Source organism: Phyllobates terribilis, unplaced genomic scaffold (genome assembly GCF_046119375.1).
Source record: "Phyllobates terribilis strain yellow unplaced genomic scaffold, ASM4611937v1 Scaffold_9__5_contigs__length_417890890, whole genome shotgun sequence".
Lineage (NCBI taxonomy): Eukaryota > Metazoa > Chordata > Amphibia > Anura > Dendrobatidae > Phyllobates > Phyllobates terribilis.
In genome coordinates this window covers 341,309,938-341,328,898 of record NW_027362769.1, presented here as the reverse complement: position 1 = coordinate 341,328,898, position 18,961 = coordinate 341,309,938, and the positions used below count along the sequence as shown (strand labels likewise).

At 43.4% G+C, this 18,961-nt stretch overlaps 1 protein-coding gene across 12 annotated transcripts in view; it reads right to left on the bottom strand.

The window, feature by feature from the left end:
• The window catches only part of SUN1 (Sad1 and UNC84 domain containing 1), a 53,743-nt gene extending 35,133 nt beyond the window's left edge, over positions 1-18,610 (bottom strand). For 7 of the 12 annotated variants that reach the window (XM_073648029.1, XM_073648035.1, XM_073648030.1 and 4 more), the window contains exons 1-2: positions 18,473-18,610; positions 925-1,122 (exon numbers count right to left, since the gene is read on the bottom strand). In XM_073648029.1, the coding sequence (XP_073504130.1) occupies positions 925-1,122; positions 18,473-18,573 (299 nt within the window). In that variant the 5' untranslated portion in view covers positions 18,574-18,610. Of the gene's footprint in view, positions 1-924; positions 1,123-7,913; positions 8,011-15,824; positions 16,056-18,472 lie in introns of those variants that run through there. The other 5 variants (XM_073648031.1, XM_073648034.1, XM_073648041.1 and 2 more) reach the window with 3 other exon arrangements.
• Between the last annotated feature and the right edge of the window lie 351 nt (positions 18,611-18,961).

Here is an 18,961-nt window from a genome sequence, read left to right as displayed (position 1 = left end):
TGCAAAAATTTCTACATTTGTTTTTTTTCAGTCAAGATGGGGTGCAGAGTGTACTTTAATGAGAAAAATATGAACTTTTTAGAATTTACCAAATGGCTGCAATGAAAAAAAAAGAGTGAAAAATTTAAAGGGGTCTGAATACTTTCCATACCCACTGTACATTAGACTGTCAAAATCAGAGTATTAGGCTGATGATCTACTGTGTATGGTCGCCTTAAAGCGAGAGAAATATCAGATAGCTGGATAATTGTGGCAACCAACATCCAACTCAATCATAAAGATTAGTGATGAGCACAAGTGCTCATTACTATTTTTTGCCAAGGGTGCTCAAGTAACATGTTCGACCGGGCCGCATGTTTCGTGGCTGTTAGACAGCCACGAAACACGCGACCGCAGGGACTCGAACATGTTACTCGAGCACCCGCGATACTCTGTGCATACCCGAGCACCCTCGGCAAACTCTAGTAACGAGCACTTGTGCGCATCACTAATAAAGATGGATGGTATGCCAATCAGATGTGTTTATATGTAAAGGGAGATAAGCGGCTGCCAACGGTGTCTACTCTCTGCCAGAACACTGGTATGTTGAAATCCAAACCACATCAGGGCAAGTTGAGCCTTCCCAATTTCATAGATGGTTGACGTGTGCTACCAATATATTTTGCTCAAGGGGATTGTCTAGACCAGATCCAACTGTAAAACTGAGCTGAGAGACATGGAGTCTTATTTGGGCTTATGACTCCATTTTCAAGTCCCTGTTCACTGTCAGCAAGCAGAAATCATAACCGAGGTGTAAAGCAAAGTAGGGATTTCTACCGAACTTCATTTTTATTTGGGTAGAACTCTGCTTTAACCATATAAGAAAAAAAAAATTCTAACCCAGATCTTGTATTTTCCCGTATGATATCAGGTCTCACCACTTGCCTGCTAATTGTCCGGTCATTAGAAGCACTTCCAGAGTAGGAGACATTGGAGTTGGTGCTGCTGTTGAGGATGTCCTCAGTGAAGCCCGTGGTGGGGTTTGCCAGACGTAGACTACGCCGCGACATTCTTGGAGAATCAAACACGGGTTCCAATTTGTGCAAGTTCTCAAAATCCAAGGCAGCCGAGGAATAGCTGGAGCTGTAAGAATGAAGCACACGTCGTTACTCCTTATACAGCTAGCATATTCCACAGCACTTTACAGACATTATCATCGCTGTCCCCGTTGGGGCTCACAATCTAGATTCCCTATCAGTATGTCTTTGGAGTGAGGGAGGAAACCAGAGGAAACCCACACAAACACGGGGAGAACATACAAACTCCTTGTAGATGTTGTCCTTTGAGCCCAAGACCTCAGCTCTGTAAACCAACAGTGCCAACCACTGAGCCACCATGCTGCCCGCTGATCAGATGACTGGACGCGGAAAATCCAGATAATACAACAACTGATTGCTCTGAATTAGATTCTTATGTGAACAAACCACAATACTGGATGAGTCGACTTTATATTAGAAAAACATATCAAAAAGAGAGATAACGTTGCGCTGAGTTTCCAGGAAATAGACTTCAGCCCGGTTCCCCAAGACTGTTACCAAATGATAAAATATATGACGGTGTCCTACAGAATTCTGTATTAGCAGCGGCTATGTGCCAGGAGAGAAACATGGCTGCTTTCTTCCATTAAACAGCACCACTTTTCAATGGTCTATTTTTGGTATTGCAGATCAGACCTATTGATTAAAGGGTTTCCGAGCTAGGATACCAGACACCGCTCATTTCCAGGGGCTGCCATTACTGAAGGAAAGCAGCCATGTTTTATAAAGGGCACACAGTCCCTTTAAGCCCACAGTATACAGCTGGCCGCCGGGAGGAGTGGATCGCCACCGGACAGGTGAGTATAGAGGTTTATTTTTACTTTTGTTTTTTCACGGCTGGGACGCAGGCTGGGCAGAGCAGACTACTGCTCCTCCCATCCACCCCACTCTCGCTGTTATCAGCGAGAGCGGCAGTCGGATGAGAGGAGATTTAGTCCTCCTCTCCTGACCCGGGTACCACCCGTAGCGCGTTTCCGGCTTACTGAAATGCAACATATCCGCAGATATAGATATTCTACCTACGGGTTTGCTGCGATTCAATGCAAGTCAATGGGTGCGAATTTGCGGCGGAAACGCACAAACAATGGTCATGCTGCGGTTTTTACCGCAATGCGAATCCGGAGCGGAAATTTCCGGATCATGTGCACACCACATCCGGATTCGCATTGCTATACCTGACAGACCTATTAACAAGAGTTTTCGCAGCATTTCCGCAGCTGGAAAACCGCAAAAAATGCATTGTGTGAACTTATCCTAAAGTGTTTATGACCATTCTGCACAGGTTGCTGAGGGTCAGCAGATGGTAGTGAAGTAGGGTCAAGGTCTAATCAGCAATACAAAGTGTCCATCAGGGTCTTCATGCAATAATGGGCACTTTTCCCATGATTCAGACACCAAGTAGTATTCTGGGATTGGAGAATTGCTCCACAGCTTAAAGAAGCACCAACCACCCTGGCCCAGATCCAGCTGAATGTGACTATGGCAGACAACTGGATCTCCTGGCTGAAAAATCAGAACCTGGTTAGGGATCTGGTGACCTGACTCTGCCGGATACCACCTCTGCCACAGAAAAAAGTAGCCAACAGAACGTCCACAACTGGACAGACAAACTGAGTACACAGTGAAACAGTCGGCATGGCAGGTGAACACCCGGAGGAAGCGGTGACAGATCACAGCCGGGAAGGGAAGCAATGATCGGAGCCTTGTACTGGCTTCTCCATCACTGGGCATCTCCAACAGCTGGGGGACAGACTCCGGCTCTGGAGGTCACAGACTATACTTATACACAAAGTTCCATCCATTATTTTGGAGATGACAGTGGTATCTGGATAATGCAATAGTAACAGAGTACATATTTGTGTCAATTAAGAGAAACAATGAGCATTTCATCCTTTAATATGTAACAATAAAAAAAATCATGACCCAAATGCTCTGTCCTCTACAAGGAGGTCTAAAACGAAATTTGGGTCAGAGCATAGCATGTACACTGAAATTACAATGGGGATATATATACACACAAGTGCTTCTCACTAAATTAGAATATCATCAAAAAGTTAATTTATTTCAGTTCTTCAATACAAAAGGTTAAACTCATATCATATGGAGTCATTACAAAGAGAGTGATATATTTCAAGTGCTTATTTCTGTTAATGTTGATGATTATGGCTTACATGTATGTGTGTAATAACATAAGTGACTGGGTTTATTCTGTAGTTTTCTCCTCTTTTGTCATATAGCGGTGACCCGCAGGCAAAAACATAAAACTTGCAGCCATTGCCCAATTGTTTGCTCATTTCTACAGTTCTGGATCTGCAGCAACAAGATAAAATATTGGCAAGCCGAATCCATGTCTATCAGAGCTATCAGAGATCCTGAGAGGCGTCCAGATCCGCTACTGCGTGCTCTTCTAAGAGACTCAGCTGAGACATCTCCATGAAGGGGTAAGGTGAAAAGACCACTGTCTGCCTCAATAGACTGATTATACAGAAACTCTTCACAAAACAAGAGTCATTCACATTTGCCAACGGGCATGTGTCTTCCAGCAACATGTGGCAAATTCAGAGCCCAAGTCAGCTGCCAAACCGTGCTGAAGTGTAACAAGCCGGTAGTGTGAAGACTAGTGCGGCGGCCCCCTCCACACATCAATGGCTGGTGAATAGTGTCCTCGGAGAACGAATACCCCACATCTGCCATCACTCCAGGGGATTACATGCCTGACTGTGGATGGGTAAAAGTGACGTCGGCAATCTACCACAACACTGGATGTGGAAGACCCTTACCCAACTATTCTACAGTATTCCCACAAGTAACCATTAGGCTATATTTCCCTGGCCATTGGTGCAACTTTCAGAAAACCCTCGGTAGCTGGGACTCTGATTTCCGCTGCACTTTAGTTAGTGGATCTGCGTTGGATGCTTAAATCACAGCCACGACTAGTGGATTCTGGCAGGATGATGGCGCAGCTTCCACCCCTGAAGGTGTGAACATGGCCTGATGGATACGGAGTCACTGTCTCGCATCTGCAATGTGTGAATGTACCCCTGAGGCTGGACCCACTTCTGATTGTCACTCAAAAAAACTTCACATGGCTACCTAAAGTCTAAGGCCATGTTCACATCCCTTTAAACTGGCTATGACCAAAGGTGAAGGACGAACAATCCTTATGGGAACTTTTTTTTTGTTTTTTTCAAAATTAAGGCCTGAAAAAAAGTTAAACATTGTCACCTTTGTTCCAGATCAAATTTAGTCTTTTTAAATGTCTTCAAGAAATTACGCCTCCTTGGGTCCTAACAGTCCTTTAGGCAGGAACTTGCAGGGAAAAGTCTGGACATTGCACTACAGATCTGTAATACGGCTGTAGAGATATAATTTTGGGTCCGGTATTTGCCCTAGCTAATGTCCAGGAGGTGAGTAACCCCGACCGCAGGACTTCTGTATAAGTACTTGTGATCCAAATAAAAGCAACAGGATTCTGCATCTACTAAACAGGAAATAAAACTCCACGTTCTTCTCAAACATCAAAACCAGAACATCCCAGGGGATTATATACACAACTGACGGACAGCAGAGGAAACACTAAGGGCCCGACGTCCATGTAGTAGTACTGCCGCCATAATAAGAAAGTCCTCGGCTCTTCAGCTCCTCAACTTGAATTTGTGGTCCATTTATTTGTAGTATATGAACCTCTACTATCTGGGAGTTTAATAAAATCCAGTCAATTCTCAGAGAAACAGCCAGAACATCAGGCAACTACATGTCTTATATGAATAGAAGCCAAAATATAGGGGTTAACATAGGGGTTTGAGAAGACCTGTCACCTGGTCAAAAGGAGACTGTTTCATTTTATTCCAAGTGCTCTCCTGATTTTTTTTTCTTTCTTTCTTCTAAATCTACTGTGCAATTCTAGAGATATAGACCTTTTTATTTAGTGCTAATTTTTATGGTCTGTACAAAAGGGATGCTGCCCACAGGATCCTCGGAGGCGCGGCCCCTTTATAAAGATCATAACATTAGCACTCAATTAAAAAGGCCTACATCTCTGGAACCATATGGCGAATTTATGTAAAGCAAAATACGCAATACTCAGGGGAGCAGGGGGAATAAAATAAGCTAAAAGCTAGATGCTTATGATCTGGTGACTGGTCCTCTTTAAAGAAATTGAGAGGAGAGATAAAGGTATCATCAGGTCTATTGACACATGACAATGGTGCACGCGTCTCGCATGGTATTCGAAGATGTGACGTGATTTGCCTCGCTCACCTCTCAATGTAGGAAGGAGTGGAGTGACAAGGGCAGATTTCTTGCCAGAACAAACGAGAATTGTCAAAATGCCAAGACAATCAGCGCTCGTTTAAAGGACCTTGACAAATGGAAACGGCAAGGGGTATACATTGGGCTTCTTTAGAGTTGTAAGATACTTTATATTTTTTGTGGGATGCCTCCAAGTCTAATAAGTTATATTTCCAAGGCAGGTTTCACACATCCATGAAATGAAAGACCATGCTCAGATCGGAATACCAGACCCAACCATTGGGTCATCTGCCCTTAGCCAACTGCCTCATTTGCCTATCCGTTTAACAGATCACTAGCTCAGTGATCCACTGCAATCAATGTGTCTTTACATGTCTTTTCGTTGACTAATCGTTGGCAAAAAAAAAAAATCTGAGACATGTCCAGCTTTGATCTGTGCTGTGGACCAATTTTAGTGAATGGGAACTGTATTTTAAAAAATAAATAAAATATCACACATCGATGCTGTGTGCCCGTGTTTCACGCAGCCTTAGGATAGGTTCACACATCTTGTTTTTTCAGCGTTTTTTGATGTGTTTTTTCATGCAAATTTGCACCTGCGTTTTACAGTACCAGCAAAGTCTATGACATTCCAGAAATCTCATGCACACACCTTGGTTTTATTTTATTAGGATTTTGTGCTTTGAATGGTTTTTGCAAGATAGAGCATGTCACTTCTTTCAGCGTTTTTCACCCATTGGAAGTAATGGGTAGTAAAAAAAAAAAGGCCTAGTGTGAACATAGCTAGCAGTTTTTGCTGCATTTTTACTGAAAATAAGCAAGTACAGCAGTATGTGAAACTCATTTATTTTTGTGATCTTACCATCTGGTCTTGGTCACTGAGATGGTAGCTTGTATTAGGATAGTTTAGTGATATGTACAGTATAAACACTGGCTGAGCTACATGTGCGATTGAACAATACCTGTGGCCCAGGGAGGTGTGAAATTGAATAAGCAACTGAATGGCAGACCATGCTGTGAAAGTAAATAGTGTCATACAAACTCAATGCACTGCCAGTGTCTTAGGTCAATTATTCCTGAACAAGTCACCTCCCGCCACTGTTACATTTGAAATTCTGGTTAATATGGTTTCACATATGTCTTGCATTGGTGACCTGGGTTCATGCCCCTGTGGTGGAATCAAAGCTGAACTTTGGGATCCTGAAAAACGCACCACAAAAAAAAGCACCAAAACCTGCATTTTTGAAGCAGCTTCATGCATCCGTAAATACTTTTGCTGCCTTTCCTGTTACATAACAGGTAAAAAAAAAAAAAAAAGTTTATAATCTTATCAAAGCAAAGACAGAAAAAAAAAGAAACCATGAGGAAACCTTTCCCACAGATGCCGCACATAGTAAGAGAGTCTACTCCGTGTTTATACCCACATACTATCACTGGGTGGGGTTACACGACGCCTCCAAAGCCAAAATACTCAACATCTGACTCATCTGCTGCGGAGACATTGACTCTGGAGACGTAAAGCCCGCTGCCAGGTTACAGCTTGTACAAACAACGGATTCAGCAGGAAACAACCGAGAGAACCTGGCACAACACAAACCTATACTAAACACAGAGTTAAATGGCACCCCCCCACACACACACATTCACACAGTGCATGTGCACCCTCCAATCAGATCTCGTGGAAGAGGGCAGTGATCCCAGGCTGGTTCTTCCCTCTTGTACTATGGAGAGAGGGTTTTTGATAAATTTCTCCAGGGGAAGCCAGTTTAGAAAACTCTTCTTCTTTGGGGAGACTTTGGAGGAGTTTTTAATTTTCCAGAAGTGATTTTAAAAGAATTCTAGCAACATTTTGGGAGGTTTTTTTGCCCCTTGAAGTTCCTTAATTGGATAGTGCCTAGTTTGCAGTAGATTCCATCAGGACATTTTTCGCCCTATACAGAAGACTATGGATAAATGCTTAAAAGGTGGCAAAAAAAACCATGGAATTTTTGCAGAGAAACGCAATGTGTATAAGCACCTTTAAAAGGAGTTGTCCACTTCTCGGACAAACCAATCACTATATTGCACCCTTACACAATAATAACAGGTAAACTCCCCTCCGATGCGGGCACCGTTCCAGTGATGTCGGCACTGGCTCTTCCAGGGCTTGCTTGACATGATTATGTCACGTAAGCCCTGCAGGCAATCAACGGCCACTTCTCTCTCCCCTCCTACAGATATCCAGAGAAAATCAAAGCTGCGGATGCTCTCTCATTTCCTCCGGATGTCTGATTTGTCCTAAGGAGGTGAGAGTGAAGTGGCAGCCCGGCATCTCCCCGAGAGCAGCGCGACATCTCCCGAGAGCGTACAGAAAGTTGTGGCCGCTGCCCTCCAATCTCCACACCGGCATTGCATTACACAGCAGCAGCTGTTGTCAATGCCAGATCCTCACCTTTTCCAGCGCCTGACCAATTATAGCCCGGCTTATGCACATTGTCTGGACTGGCTAATCCCGAGCATCCTCTCTCTAAGCACAGGACAACAGATGTCACTCAGAGTTTAAGATGAAGAAGCATTAACGCGCTTGAGGGACGAGCGACATCTCACCTTAGAGCATAGGTGTACCCAGTGTTCTCGGGAAGACACTGGGGTGGAGCGTACGTGTGCAGATGGGAATAATCCATTCTCAAGGTTTCAGATCATGCTGTAGCAAGTAAAGGGCATAAGAAAAAAAATCCTACATTACAGTGTTGTATTACACACACCAATACACGTTCCCAGGATGCAGATAAGCATGCACAGCGGTGATTGTGGTAATGGGAGAATGTTGAATGGACCATCAGGTCTTACAAGCATGGTTATGGTCAGGGTGGGATGACATACGCAGAGGTTGTCAATGGGGAGAGGAAATAAGTTGCTGTTAAACATAGTTATATCCCAATCCTATTCAGGGGGAAATATTCTGCTCACAGGGGTACTCATGCTGCCCTGGTTTGGTGTGCAGTCCGGTCATCCATGGCAGCCGGAGCATGGCAGTCTTCAATTCTGCGGCTGGTATCATGGGTGCCTCTTGCACTTACTAGTAACCACGACGTCATGGTGTCGAAGGACCTAGTAAGTGCAAGAGGAGTCCAGGATGTCAGTCCAGTACTGCCGGTTACAGAAGCGAAAAAGTGACCTGGATGCAATATATGTGGTTCTTGGGACCACCCTTTTAATGTTGACCATATTATCCAACTTTGGGGGTTGGATTTTTAGCAGACTAATGTATATACGTTCCCAACATATCTGAAAAATAAGGATTGAGCATTTTAGATTCAACATGCCTGATCTTTCGCTGCTGTGGAAGAATTCTCTCTCCCCATTGAACACATCCAGGCTCAAGCAAATTTGTGATAATGCTAGATCAGTGAGGGAAGGGGACATTGGATAGAGATGGTCATTCATAACAACTTGTCATCAGTGTGACTTGTTGTAGGACCAGCTGTAAAGACAATGCCATGATATAAATGCTTGCAGATAACCTAAAAAGCCTCAGTGCATGTTCCAAATAGGTCAACAGAAGCAGTAAACAGGAGCACATTCCTCCTCAAACACATCTCAGACAAAACAAGAATGAGGACTGCAGATTAGAGACAGGAAGGATCCCACAAGAAGATAGCGAGTGCTGAGGAGCTGACAGTCCCCCCAAGGCCTAAAGGGAACACACCCATCCCAACCCAGCGTGAGTCATCACAGCACATGATCCTTCCCCACATATGACACTTTCAGAAGAAAACATCAAACATGAATATTTCATAGATCAGCGGGTAATCTAGGGAAATGTCCTGCATGTATCCAGGGCGGTCAGATCGACACACACGATGCAATGTCACTACAAGTCGCCCACATCTACAGTATCCGGGCTCGTCCGGGGGGCCACAAATAGAGCAGAAGATTAATATTACTTAATTGCTAAGAAGAACACAGTTGTCATTGTCTAAATATACAAGTTATTCAGACGAGTTGGACAGTCGGCGTGGGCAGGCTATTATCCAACTCGTATATAAAACATGTTCAATTTCACTTTGGCAGGACCTCGCTGGTCACAATGTAACCCCCCATGCACACGCACTGTGCTGCAATGTACTGGTGGCATAGAGTGGTCTTTGCCCGTGCAGCCAGTGTCACAACCAAATCTGCCATGTATACCCCAGCCTAATGGTATGGGCACACAGCTTTTTTTGTTCAAGGTTCAAAAAAAAAAAAACAACAACGAGATTTCAAGTGGAGACTGCTTTGGGAAAAACTTCTTTGGGGAGAATTTGAAGGGGTCTGTTTCCAAGTGCGTTTATTTTCCAGCTTTTTAATTTGGCAGAGCCACAACTATACTGGCCAGCAAATCCTTGGCCACGGCTTTTCCTACCACCAATTGATCATGTGTGGCTTGGAAAAACAACTACAGAGTGTAAACTGAGCTTTAGGTATCCCCTCTGGCCTCAAGTTAGTCTCCTGTGTAAACTCCGCATTCATTTTAGTCACATGTACAGTACAGACCAAAAGTTTGGACACACCTTCTCATTTAAAGATTTTTCTGTATTTTCATGACTATGAAAATTGTACATTCACACTGAAGGCATCAAAACTATGAATTAACACATGTGGAATAATATACGTAACAAAAAAGTGTGAAACAACTGAAAATATGTCTTATATTCTAGGTTCTTCAAAGTAGCCTCCTTTTGCTTTGATGACTGCTTTGCACACTCTTGGCATTCTCTTGATGAGCTTCAAGAGGTAGTCACCGGAAATGGTCTTCCAACAATCTTGAAGGAGTTACCAGAGATGCTTAGCACTTGTTGGCCCTTTTGCCTTCACTCTGCGGTCCAGCTCACCCCAAACCATCTCGATTGGGTTCAGGTCTGGTGACTGTGGAGGCCAGGTCATCTGGCGTAGCACCCCATCACTCTCCTTCTTGGTCAAATAGCCCTTACACAGCCTGGAGGTGTGTTTGGGGTCATTGTCCTGTTGAAAAATAAATGATGGTCCAACTAAACGCAAACCGGATGGAACAGCATGCCGCTGCAAGATGCTGTGGTAGCCATGCTGGTTCAATATGAATTCAATTTTGAATAAATCCCCAACAGTGTCACCAGCAAAGCACCCCCACACCATCACACCTCCTCCTCCATGCTTCACGGTGGGAACCAGGCATGTAGAGTCCATCCGTTCAGCTTTTCTGCGTCGCACAAAGACACGGTGGTTGGAACCAAAGATCTCAAATTTGGACTCATCAGACAAAAGCACAGATTTCCACTGGTCTAATGTCCATTCCTTGTGTTCTTTAGCCCAAACAAGTCTTTTTTGCTTGTTGCCTGTCCTTAGCAGTCGTTTCCTAGCAGCTATTTTACCATGAAGGCCTGCTGCACAAAGTCTCCTCTTAACAGCTGTTGTAGAGATGTGTCTGCTGCTAGAACTCTGTGTGGCATTGACCTGGTCTCTAATCTGAGCTGCTGTTAACCTGCGATTTCTGAGGCTGGTGACTCGGATAAACTTATCCTTAGAAGCAGAGGTGACTCTTGGTCTTCCTTTCCTGGGGCGGTCCTCATGTGAGACAGTTTCTTTGTAGCGCTTGATGGTTTTTGCAACTGCACTTGGGGACACTTTCAAAGTTTGCCCAATTTTTCGTACTGACTGACCTTTATTTCTTAAAGTAATGATGGCCACTCGTTTTTCTTTACTTAGAATTTGTATTATGGCAAGAAAAAAGCAGCTAACAGTCTATTCAGTAGGACTATCAGCTGTGTATCCACCAGACTTCTGCACAACACAACTGATGGTCCCAACCCCATTTATAAGGCAAGAAATCCCACTTATTGAACCTGACAGGGCACACCTGTGAAGTGAAAACCATTTCCGGTGACTACCTCTTGAAGCTCATCAAGAGAATGCCAAGAGTGTGCAAAGCAGTCATCAAAGCAAAAAGGTGGCTACTTTGAAGAACCTAGAATATAAGACATATTTTCAGTTGTTTCACACTTTTTTGTGAAGTATATAATTCCACATGTGTTAATTCATAGTTTTGATGCCTTCAGTGTGAATGTACAATTTTCATAGTCATGAAAATACAGAAAAATCTTTAAATGAGAAGGTGTGTCCAAACTTTTGGTCTGTACTGTACCATATGAGAGAGCTCCAGAGAGCAACATTGAACACTCACCTGCTAAACCCTTGGAGTGGCACCCACTAACAAATATACTGACTTAGGCACTTGGAGCACCCTTTTATAGTCACAATCATATCTGCTGAATATTTAAAGGGGTGGTCTCATCCAGATCTTCAGAAGCACGCTGCTCCCCCTGCCTCCTGGCGTATGGCTAATGATTGACAGCTGGAGCAAGAGGCATTATCGCACTGATGACCTGAACTGTATGCACTTTGCTGCTTTGTCTCTGCATTGGAGGAGCATAAGGCACTCATGCTGGCCAAATCCAGCCAGCTTCAGCGCAGTGCTTTCCAGCTCTATAGCAATGAGCTTGGAAGCAATTCGCTGCTTGCCTAGGAAACCAGTGACTGCTGATAAGACTGTACAGGTGGTCAGTAACCTGGGAAATGAGCATTAAACTATACAATTCTCCTTTCTTGAGAAGTGCTGTAAGAAGGAGAATGCTTGGCACAGACATTTGTACAAGGTACGCGCACACACATGTATGCTCAGTGCCTCTGAAATATTAGCGTGGTAAGGGGGCAAACAAGGGTCTCCGATGCATACACGCAAAGCGCCATCATGTCCACTGCCGATGACATTGCAATGAATAAATAGGAGATCGTGCAGCACATGGATTTTATCATTTGCAGTGGATTTGTTTTTTAGGCTGTTTTGAGAAGGTGTGGAGTCCAATTAGTCCACAAAGTGTGAATCTGGCAGCAATTCTCTGCTTTGCAATATCATAAGGCGGTCTACACGAGGAACGGGGGATTTCAGACAAGTCTTATAATAATAATAAACATATTTTCCAACAAAGACATAATGGGGTCCCAAGGCCCCACTAGGTGGTCATAATAGGTGGTCTTCTCACTTCATATGCAGGCTTTTTCTTATGTATTCATACAAAAACCATGAGTAAAGAAGAAGTGACACGTTGTGCACCCTGATGCATCACAGAGTAATTCTCCCGGACAAGCGCTGCGATGGGGGCACCACACACCAGCACAAACCGTAGAGACTGGGTGCCACTGGAAATACTTTGTGCCCGTGGCTTTACTATCAGTATGGACCCTAAAGGTGAGTATGATCACAGTTTAACCACCATCAATGAACTGGGAAGGTGAACACTGGATTTGCCATCCAGATTTGCAGGCCGAAAAAAAATCACAACAGATCTCAATCACATGCCACAGGCAAATAACTGCAACAAAACTCACCTGCAGTGCTGATATTAATTAAGATGGGTTGCATCATGTTCATTAATGGTTGAAATTGCAAAGTACTTGGAAAAAAAAAGGCAACTTTATCATTTACTTCTTAGTAAAAAAAAAATCCCCCACATTCAAGGATTTTTAAGTATATAGTTTACGGCTCATTTCAAAGGTTATCGGCCGATCACTTAGGCCAGTAACATGGATTGTAAGACTGCAAGTGCTGCTCCAAAACTGGTCAAATCACTAGATCCAGACAGTTTTAGGATATCTGCACACTGTATTTTTTTTCTTAAAGGCTTATGATCTGATCTGAAAAAAAAATGCTTAAAAGCGCTTAGAAAAATGCGCAAAAGACTCTTGCTATTACTCTCTATTATAAACAACATTCAGGATCTGGTTTCACAGCTTCAGGTTTCCAAAATCACCCATTGGGTAAAATAAGCTTATGGACCATTTTTTTCCAGGCATTTTCTGCCATTAAAATCACTTCATATTTTATAATAGAAGCGAAGGGAAAAAAAAAAAAAAATTCCCAGAAGACGCATGGGCTAATATTGCGTTTAATAAACTCTCTCCCCCCTCCCCAAAAAAAGGGGGTTTATGATGAAAGTCCACAGTCACTCCATGTGACTGCAGACTTCTGAATCTTCACGGCATGCGTGTTGTATGTATTAAGCGAGGCCGCGCACGTCTAGTCAGAATGTGGCCAGAAGTATGTATATCGCATACCTGCAGTCATATGACAGTGTTGGTGATGACTGAGTGACTGCAAGCTTTGATTACATACCTGGACAAACCCTTTAAAAATGCTTCAAGATTAAAAAAAAAGAAATGCCAGCGTTACCCTGAAGCGGTTTCTGCTTGAAAAACGAGATATTTTTCGACCGCCAAATTCTCATACTGCAGAGACCAAGATGCCTCTGCTCGCAGCCTCAGAGAGTGCCCAGAGGTGCGACCATGAGGCTGGCCAATTAGGAGGAAACCAGGAGGCAGGGGTCCGGTGAGCACAAACATTTGGCGACTGCTGGGGTTATACATTCTAGATATCCGTCGCTTTGCTCAGCGGCCATCGCTGTCACAAATATATGCCAAAAAGACATTGGGGCAGATTTAGCGGAAAACTGTGTGTACGTGCGTCTACGTCTATGTATACATAGATATATTTATTACATACACATATGCACATGTTTCCGCAGAGCCCGGCCAGCTGCCGGAAGCCATTACTATCTGCGGGGACACAGACCGCACGCTTCTCATGGTGAAGGTCACAGAGACCCCCGTCTTCCCATAAATTTGTAGCAGCGAGTTTTATTCTTCCCTATAGATTGACAGTTCTCTGTGCTCCTGAGCGTTATGCAGGACTAGACGGTGCGACCAAGCAGCACTGAAACAGCTAATAGGGGCAGGAGATTACAAAACTAGGCTGACAGCAAGAGCAACTGTTCCCAGCAGGGGGTCCGCTGAGTGAAAACAGCAATCCCCCCCTCCTACAAGACAATCCCAAGTGCAGTGACATCTGCCAGGACAGTTTACAGAGCCCTATAGTGACACATGTTCAGGATACAAGGACCTCATTATACAGCACCACATCCAACTGTGTCTGGCAATAGCAGCCGCCTGCTCCTCTGCTGTTAACCCCTGAACGTCCCCAGACACACCTGTAGGAGAGCAGCGGCAGGGTGGGTACTCCAGCGGCAGGGTGCGTACTCCAGCAGGTGTGTCTGGGTCACGTGCTGCAGTGCACAGATATTTCCTTTAATTTCAGCTCACATTTTATAGAGCGCCATCAAAATAAAAAATCAATGCTCCCCGTTTTATATGGATCGTCGTGTGAGCCCAAAGTCTCAAAACTTCAGAAAAAAAAAAAAAAAATCCACGCAGACTATGACTGTTACACAAGTTTGCATGTTGTGATTTTTCCCACAGTTGGGGCAAAATGCTGAGGATTTGTGAAAAAAAAAAAATCACACAAAAATCTGCAATATGACAAAAAAAAAAAAGTTCCTACAGTATGCCTAGTGTGCGTATATATATATATATTTATTTTAAATGCTTCCAAAAATATAAAAAACGCCACAAATAGGAGTCGCATTTAATATACTATTCATCATTCCTTTGCACGCACTTTGTGCAGCTTTTATATTCTGTTATATACGTTTAACATCTATATAAACATCTATGAAAAAAGCCTGAAAAAAAAAATGATAAAGATTTCTATTTTTTTGTTGTACTGAAAACACGCACAAAAAAATAATAATAATATTCAGTGTTTTGCATTTCATAATTCCTACTCCCTGTTCACATTTAGCCTTTTCCCAGAAAAAAAAAATGCAGCTGTTCCCCCTAAAACCACTGTGGGTCCTCTAATGCCGCGTGTTGCCTATGCCTTAGGTTGGAGGTACCTGTGACACTGACTTGTGAGACTACAAGTACCTGCATTCCTTGAGGCATTCCAGGCATGCTGGGAGTTGCTGTCCCCTTCCGTATGTATAACGCCAATTGCAAAACAATCGACAAAAACAAATCTACACAACCATCGCTGTGCGAGAGGAACATGAAACAGTGCACTTTAAAAGTGACCCCTGCCAGCCCGTGGCACTGCAAATGTCTATGTCCTGACATCTTTCTCATGAGAGACAGGTTATACTTTGCTACAAATCTGTATCAAGCACATCGCATAGGAACTAAAAGCCTCATTGTACAGAATAGGACGCTACCACAATATTTAAAACTTTACAACATTGCAAATACCAATACGTAGAATGCCCCTATAAAAGGGACTTAATTCAGTCATGTGGGAACTCTGTCGGCATTGTATGTGCTACACCTGCGCTCTGACCATCGCCTCCTACATATATTTATGCCCGCTGTCAGCTGACCACCTCTGGATACACAAAAATCACAGCATGCACATGTGTCCACCGCTGGCATGAGGCTATCGCCAGCCCAGACCCTGTGAACCTTCTCAGGCCTCTTTCGGAGGATGCACTGAAGCTTTTAAAGGAGCAGCAGCATAGCAACAATGAGAGCCCATCCAACTATTTATAACTTGTCAGGCTCAATCTGGAGGAAGAAGCATAGCAAGCAAGAGCGGTGAATGGGAAGCAGAAAGCGCACAGGCAAACCTAGGTCTCCCAGCTCCTGAAGCTGCGGTGTGGCATATCCCAGCGCTGGTGCAGGCAGCAGCTCATGCAGCAGGTCCTGTCATCTCCAGCTGCGGCTGCTTGCAGAAGAGGAAGTTTGGAAGTTGTCAGGGTTTTTGCTATTCCACACTGCTGCAAGATCCCAAAATGGCTTCCCTGCCTCAACAAAGCCTGAAGGATCAGCCTGGTGTGAACGCCCCCTACACAGCTCAGCTGTCCGTCTCAGCCTGGCTTCAAAACCATTGGAGGAAGGGTAAACAAGGCAGCGCAGATCAGCTTAACCATTTCCATGCCCTTCTTCAGAGCACACACAGAGCTGTCACTCTCTCCTCCATGACAGGCTATACCCCGATATTCAGTGAAGGACCATACACTACAGACACAGCTCTGCAGGAATGCCAGGGAGTCTTGCATACCTAGAGTTATTCTAGAGTCTTCATAATATTTATTATTCCTATTGACAATATTTACAGAATCTGTTGTTATTTACTTGTATCCTTATGTAAAATACTATAGATTTATCATTTCTATCCTGAAGTGTTTGGACTTTATTCTCTTTTCAAACGGCACTAGAAATCAAGCCCATCGGGAATTTTCATGCAGCCAAAGATTTTTTAGAAAAGCATTATTAAAACATTGAAAATTTTAAGTTAGGATGACGGGGGTTCATGCATACGAGAGTATAAGTCAGACAGGCGCCAGACGAGTTTTAAATTGGTCAGCGCACCGACCCATGTTATTCAATAGGGCTGACTATCTCGGGCCGACTGTCCAGAAGAAGAAATAAATAAATCGCAGCATGCACTACTTTCTTCAGCATCTCGGATGAGACTCACCCATGGGTGTGTAAAAAAAAAAAAAAAAAAAAAAAGAAGAGGTGGATCCCACACAGAACATCAGCGTTGTATCTGATTTTTACAGAATACATTCCTATAAAGGTATTAGATCATGTACATTTTTTAATTAAAAAAAAATAAATAAATAATACTTATGAAAATCGGATGTGAATTAGAAAAAAAAAAAACACTATCTTCCGAATTTTCTGGATGAAACCTGGTAAATTTTTCATACGCCCGTCTGTAGCCGGCCTACATCCGAGTTGGAGGCTCCGCTTCACACGCGGTCAGCATCAGGCCGGCTGCACACGAGCGTATGAAAAATCGTCCGAGTTTCTTCCAGAAAACTCAGGGGGTTTTTTATATTTTTTTACGTCTGGGTGCCATCCATGTGATGTCAGGGTGCCCATTTTTCTATGTCTGTGTGAAGCCCGTGTGCCAACTGTTTTGATACAGCTACATTAAAAAATGTACATGATGAAAAAAAATTATACAGCTTCCTATCTTTATAATAAAAATGTATCAGTAAAAATTGCATTCCACAAGGATGTTCCGAGTGGGATCCGATTATTTTTCAGGCACCCATAGATGTGAATGTGTGAGACTCATCTGAGATTCTGCTAAAAGTAGCAATTTTTTTTTCTCACGGGCAGTCAGACTGAAAAAAGAAATCGTTCATCTGAACAGCCCTATTGAATAACCTGGGTCAGTGTGCTGGAAGTGAGCTATACGACTAAAAATCAGACCGCACACGTCCGATTTATACGCTCGTCTGAAGGAGCCCTCACTAAAATGGCAGAAACACGAAGGACCATAAATCCGTGAATGTAAAAAAAACAAACAGGGACGGCCACCTTGCCATCTGATATGGTCAGTGAAAGAATAAATTTTACATTTATTCAGCACGGTAGAATATTTTTGCACCCATTATATAAAAAAAAAAAATTCCAAGACAACATGTTCATCAAAAGAGTTTGGCCCTCATTTTACATGTAAGAATCGTCACAATTGTTCATCAACACAAGGAGATGTGCTGACATTAGAGATGTAAAGGACAAAACGACCATGATAAGGCTGGGGCTACACATTGCCTGTTGCGCGACAGCAATTTTTACAACAGTCGCATGACCAAAAACGTATGTGACTTACTGTGGCACGACCGTTTTAGAGCTGTTATTTTGCTGTAAAAAATAAATAAATTTGACAAATTGCATAAAAGTCACACAAAAGTCATAGTAGCATACAACTTGTATTGAAGTTTATGGCGAAAAAGAGTCCAACACATTTGGAAAAGTTTTCGACAGTCGCATTAGATCACAACGTGACATGTAGCCCAAAATCGCCTATGGTGCAAGATTTTGTGGATAGAAAAAGAACAAAAAAACATGCCCACTGCACCACGGGTGGGTGCACTTTGGACCACTCGGAGCTCCTCACCCTAAAGGACCCTTACTCCAATTACAATTATCTTTTAATCTCTCATCACGAAAGTGTCCAACAGTATTGATGGCATCTGTGACTCCACAAATCCTATATATCACCATGGACATAAGGTAAAATAGTTTACTCTCTAGATGCAAAAGGCACAAAAAAAATACATTACGACTAACAAGTCAACTAACTCCTCAGTATATTCAGAGAATAAGGAAAGAACCTGAAGGAAACAATATACAGACTCCATGCCGGTAAGAATTACTCTAGGAGACTCAGACTTGGACCGCCGCCCAGCGAGTCACTACACTAACATTCATAAAAATAATGAAGAAAAAAAAAAAAAGTTTCTTACTGTCTGATACGTTTAAGGCTCCATGTGAGGTTGAGGTCAGGAAAAAAATAGAAGAAAATACATGCATGAAGGGAAATACTAAGCCCGGCTATGCTCCACATGAGAGGGGACTGAAAGGCTTTCAAAAGGCGCCAAAAGCCCAGGAACAGATAACATACTGCAAAATCAGCCCTCAAAGACGGCCCTATCAGAGGCGGCAAGTGACCGGGCGCCCACAGCGTGCCGCACAGAAAAAGAGGAAATATTCTATTGAGTCATATCCAAGATATATTGGTTTGTGGGAAAGCTGTATGACACAGATATGGCCGCCATTACAGCTCCCACCGGGGTTCACCCTAAGCTTTCCTGCCGTTCTGTGACTGTACAGCATTTGAGAGCCGTAAAGATGTATTATTGTGTAAGTAGGCAGCTATGCCAATCAGGAGACTGGGAAAGCTGGATGACAACATTTGTGGTGTGGGCAACGTGGTTGTACAGAACCTGTTACCC